This window comes from Hippocampus comes, unplaced genomic scaffold, assembly GCF_001891065.2.
Source record: "Hippocampus comes isolate QL1 unplaced genomic scaffold, H_comes_QL1_v1.1 scaffold71, whole genome shotgun sequence".
NCBI classification, from domain to species: Eukaryota; Metazoa; Chordata; class Actinopteri; order Syngnathiformes; family Syngnathidae; genus Hippocampus; species Hippocampus comes.
Genome location: NW_017805932.1, coordinates 494790 through 500137, shown reverse-complemented (window position 1 = coordinate 500137; position 5348 = coordinate 494790). Strand labels below are relative to the sequence as shown.

General features: G+C 44.0%; 2 protein-coding genes across 2 annotated transcripts in view; both read left to right on the top strand.

The window, feature by feature from the left end:
• The first annotated feature begins 46 nt into the window (after positions 1–46).
• The window catches only part of LOC109527983 (zinc finger protein 271-like), a 16765-nt gene continuing 11463 nt past the window's right edge, over positions 47–5348 (top strand). The window contains 3 exon segments of the mRNA XM_019890231.1: positions 47–593; positions 1796–1882; positions 2117–2239. Of these exon segments, the coding sequence (XP_019745790.1) occupies positions 395–593; positions 1796–1882; positions 2117–2239 (409 nt within the window). The 5' untranslated portion in view covers positions 47–394.
• The window catches only part of LOC109528015 (uncharacterized), a 3233-nt gene continuing 1506 nt past the window's right edge, over positions 3622–5348 (top strand). Inside the window, exons 1-3 of the mRNA XM_019890282.1 lie at positions 3622–4096; positions 4986–5158; positions 5280–5345. Coding sequence (XP_019745841.1) covers positions 3985–4096; positions 4986–5158; positions 5280–5345 — 351 coding nt within the window. The 5' untranslated portion in view covers positions 3622–3984. The remainder of the gene's footprint in view (positions 4097–4985; positions 5159–5279; positions 5346–5348) is intronic.

Here is a 5348-nt window from a genome sequence, read left to right as displayed (position 1 = left end):
AAGGGGCCCCGCCCCGGGGAAAAACCTTTATTTTTTTTTGAAAAAAAAAAAAAAAAAAAAGAACAATTACCACAACTACCCAAGAGCGCAGAACGTGGATAAACGTTGAAAAGTGAAACGTTTGTATTTTCCACAACTATTTGTGGTCTTCTCCGTTTTATTTTATTTTACTTTTAGTTTTTCTGCGAGAAGGCGGAAGACAGAAAGCTAAGCTAAGCTAATGATGTAGTATAAAATCAAATCATATTTAGCCCCCACCCCACCTAAACAAAAGACAGCGCTTAGACTATTTGTGTTGGGACAAACTCAAAAGTAGAAGCTTGCTTGGAAGCTGCGAACCAAACCAGACGCGGAAGTTCTCCCGTGAAGTGTTGGTACTGTGTGGGGAAACAAAATGTGCAAAGTCCAGATGCTGAGAGCTTTGCTGAATCAGCGACTAAGTGCCGCTGTGGAAGAAATTCTTGTGGCGGTTGAAACAACTATCGCCGAGTACGAGGAGGAGCTTTGTCGATCCAAAGAGGAGATCGAGCGACAACGACAACTGTTGGACGCCGTTTTCAAGTCTCCACTTGAAGTTGGACGACACCAAGCAGGTTCGTTCCGTTTCAGGGAAATCATCGAAGGGTGCAACTCTCGAATCTCGATTGTTTTTTTGGACATCAATGTATCTTGGCAAAATCGTTTGGGCAAATGGAGTTAAAGTTCACCCGTCAAGGTTTTATGACAGGAGGGCATTTTTAGGTTCATCCTGAGAATTCAAGCTCCAATATCTCAAACTTGTTCTCTGAGCAGTCTTGTAATGCACACATAAATGTTGGGACGAAGTGGTTATTTTGCCGTGACCTCGCATTATTTTCTTCTCTCATCGTGTTTATGCAGCAGTCATTTACTCTTACCTGAATAGTAGCAAACAAGCAAAAAAAAGTGAGATTAAAAAAATTATTTTTTTAACATTTTAACAAGTCTGTCTTATCTACAAATGTACATCTCAGAGATACCAGCTATTGTACATCCTCTTTCACTTCATTCAATTCTGCAGTCGTGTAACATTCCTTTTGTCCACCTGGACTCCTTAAAGCAAATAGTTAAGATCCTTGGAGGTTCTCAAGCCCAAAATAATTTTGGCTTTACTTTTGTCAGATAATATGACACCAGGATTGAACCCTAACCCGTAACAGGGGGCTCACAGGCGGTCATAAATATTCACAGACATGCCCCCAAGAGGGGAAATGACTTGTTTTGCACCTGACGAAGCAGATGAAGAGGTCCCTGGGAGGCAGGAAGGATATCCTGTCTCAGCTGGAATTTAGGGGAGGGAAGCTCTCACACTGACTGGGGAAACATCGGATTAATGTTTAAGGAATTGAGATGTGTAGCGTGTTGCTATCGTCTTGTCCAAATTAGGATGAAGTAAACAATGGACACAATTCTCTTGTGGTTGAACTTGTGAGCCTTCAAGAAGAGATGCGGCCAAGGTTTGGGCACTTGCCATATTGAATTTTTCCCTTGACGCTCGTCTGTATCCAAAATAAAATCCACCAAAGAAGTTTCTACGAATTTATTATCACAAAATAAATTAATACAAACAAAAAAAATTACACAATCACGACAGCCAACAAGAGTGTTAAATGTGATTTATGTACTGTAGAACCTTGGACCGAGTTGAGACATTGGAAAGTTGCTCCCGAATTGAGTTTCAAATACAATCAAACGGTGTTGAATTAAACTTGTTTAGGACGTTGGATATTATGAACCGCAAATCTGAAAGAGGACTGTGTGTTCTTTGTTTCTCAAGGTGTTTCCCCTGAGCATCGGCAACATGAACCCGAATCCCATTCCGTGAAAGAAGAGGAAGAAGAAGAGAAGCGGGAGCACTTCCCCAGTGAGCCACATAACTCTTTCAGATCTTGGTATAGATAGAATATCTAAATATACATTTGTCGCTATTTCCTGGGTACCGATTGATACCAAGTGCCACTTCAGAAATCGCAAATGGACCAATCCCAATCTCGTCTTAATTATTAGCGATGATTCATTTCACCGCCGCGTCACAATACAAATGTCATGACCAGTAAAAGGAGAAACTTAAGAAAAGCATGCCTTCTCGTTGTTCGAGGCGTTGCGCCGGAGCAGCAGCGTGAAGCCGAGCTCCTCCGAGTGAAAGAAGAAAAGAAAGAAGAAGAGGTGGAGGAGGAGGTGCAAGTGAGAGAGCAGTTGGAGCCGCTCACAGAGTTGCCAGGTGAGGCACGCGAACGCTTTGGAATGCATCTTTGCTTCTTGAAAACCCGATGGCGTTTCAGGCCTTCTCTCGCTGAGCGGCAAATGCTTGCGAATGTCGACAATTTGGGCTTTCGCTGAGCTTAGGAAATGGTTGTAAACGTGTTTGGAAACAGTTTATTTATTTATTTATTCATTTATTTCTTCGTCTTGTTGAACACGTTCCAAATTTCCTTGCAACTCTTTTGTTTCACTGACAAGGGCAAGTAGCGCTGGGCGATATGATGATATAAATGACGACGGATCGCATTTCACCGCGTGGCTTTTCTGCCCTCGCTTGACATCCGCAGCAAGCTGCTTTAGAACGTCAGAGGAATGCATTTTGAGCCTAATCAAAACACAAAGAATAACAAAACAAAGTGTTACAGATTTTTGATCCCCCCCCACCCCCACCCCACCCCACCCCGCCAAGATAACTGAATGGCGGAGACGTCGCCAAAGGCTTCCATGGGATGCTTTGGTCACCTGCAGCCGCAGCGAGGCGCCGCAGCAGCTAGCCATAGCAAGTTTAGCAACGAGCTTCGGCCGCCTCCTACTGCTTGCCAAACCCGTTGCGGTTTCGCTGCTAACTCAGCAGTCACAGCCTCCGTGGCAGCAAATGAGCGACACTTATTCCAAGTATTGAAAATTCATACGAGATAATGCTACACACACACACACACACACACACACACACACACACACACACACACACACAGCTCGGAAATGTGACTGCGTGCCATACGCCAATTGAGAGGAGTGGCCTCGAAGATTCAATTAATATTGAGGATAAGCCATTCCGAAAATGGACACATATCTAGCGACCAGTGCATTGAATGCATGTCATATTTTTTAAAATGTGATTTTTATTCACCATACAGTACGCACTTGTGATTTCTTTTTTTTTACTTTTGAAATCTGCAAAATAAATGTTGTCCAAAGTACATCATTGTAAAGCTCATTTTTTTTTCATCAAGTTCTGTCAAAAGGATTCTTTTTTTTTTTAATCCCTCTTATATAGATGTGTGCAAAAATCTGTAGGCTACTTTGCTTCTGTTTACGTTTGATTTTGTCGAGCCGCACCAGTAGATCCGTTTGATGCCTCTTCAAAATGAAGGGAGAAAAGTCAGAGCGTGATGACGTTTTATTATTATTTTTTTTTTGATAAATAAAATACCTGGAAAGTATGTCGTGGTTGTAATATAAAATAACCATTGTTGTGATTGAGGGTTTTTTTTTTCCTCATATCGCCCAGCACTAGCGGCAAGTGTTTGCAAAAGACTGGCAGGCATCTGTGAGCAGTTGTAAGACGTGTCGCCAAAGTTTGTTTTTTTTTCTCTGCCGCCGCAAGAGACCATTTGAGCATGGTTCCGTTTTCGATGTCAGCCCGTTCACGCGCGTACGCAAACGCATCGGCCGCTCAGGGGAGAGATCAGCGCCCATTCTCCGCCATTGCTCATCACGGCAGGCCAGAGAAAACAAGGCACCAAGAGGAAGGCAACGAGCCCTCGGGACACTTTTGGGCAAGTCGTGGAGGTCGTGAACATTTTTGGCGACGAGGAACTCCCGTCACTTTGGGAAGACGGTCCGGAGCCGCCGGTTGCGGTTGAACTCGCAGATGACTTGTCGTCCTCAACCTGTGGTGAGGGTGAGAAAAAGAAGAGTTCGACTTTTGCGTGGACACGGGCCGACAAAGAAGTGTTGGCTGCCTTTTTTGAGAAGTACCCCATGTTTTATGACTCCTGTTTGGATGAGTTCAAGGACCCAAGTATCAAAAGAGCCATGGTGAAGCAGTTTGTGAAAGAGCAATTTGAACACAAGGGCCGGCCTGCGCCAACCTGTAAGTACCCACGTTTTCTGGGTTCACTTTTAGGAGGTAGACATAGCAAAGGCAGCGCTTTTATTTAAATTTTTTGTGTGTGTGTGTGTGTGTGTGTGTGTGTGTGTGTGTGTGCGTGTGTGTGTGTGTGTGTGTGAAGGCAACTTTGTGTTTAATTTGTGCTAAAAAGAGGACAAATGACATAAAATGGTTTTCATTCATTAAAGTAACCCTTTCGTGCACCCTGCAACCTGATAACACGATAAGCCGTCCACTGTAGTAACTGCTGTCCGTGTAAGGCAGGGGTGTCAAACTAATTTTTGTCGCGGGCCACATTGTCGTTACAGTTTCCCTTGGAGGCCCGTTATGAATTTTGGGAAACCATACAAATGTTTAACCACCGCCACATATTACATACACAGCGCACAACAAATTGATGGATAACTAGTTTGAAAATCAGAAGTCAAGAATAATGACTGTTATTGTGGATTACATGTGACAAATTGAAATTTTGGTTTAGACTTGAGCAAGCATCGTGGAACTTGACATGCTTGATTTGCTTTCGCGGGCCGCGTAAGATGATATGGTGGGCCGGATCTGGCCCCTGGGCCTTGAGTTTGACACCTGTGGGGTAAGGGTTCATCGGTTGTGTTTGAGGGTGGAGTTACTCGGGGTCTGACATGTTTCAGGCCCCCCCACACACACACACACACACACACACACACACACACACACACACACACACACACACACACACACACACACAAAGTTTGGGGACCACTGATTTAGTGCCCTCTTGTGGTATTGCGACTTAAATGTTTATGCCTGTGCAAATGGATTGGGTGTGTGTATGTATATTCTGGAAAATACATCTACATTTCTTTTTTTTTTCTGTGTTTTGTTTTTCCAGACAAGCAAGTCATGGGCTTCCTGAAAAATTACAGGACCAGGTTTGTCAAGCTAAACAGCAAAAAGTCCACGCAGGCAGATCAGGAGTTAACAGCCACGGAGCAGTGGATTTTGGACAACTTTGCCTACCTCCGCCCACATATCAAGAAGAGGCGTGGCAGACGAACACACCAGGTAAGAGGGCCTCATAATTCAGAGAGTAAATTCTGATCTGCTTTTCATTTAAAAAAAAAAAAAAATTTGGGGGGCGGGGGGACATAATATGAATTTGGTGTTGCGATTCCCTTCTTCCAAGGCGTCCTCCAAAACACGATTGCATGGTCGGCCAGCGCCAATCGCCTCGGACAGTGACGTGGACGACCCC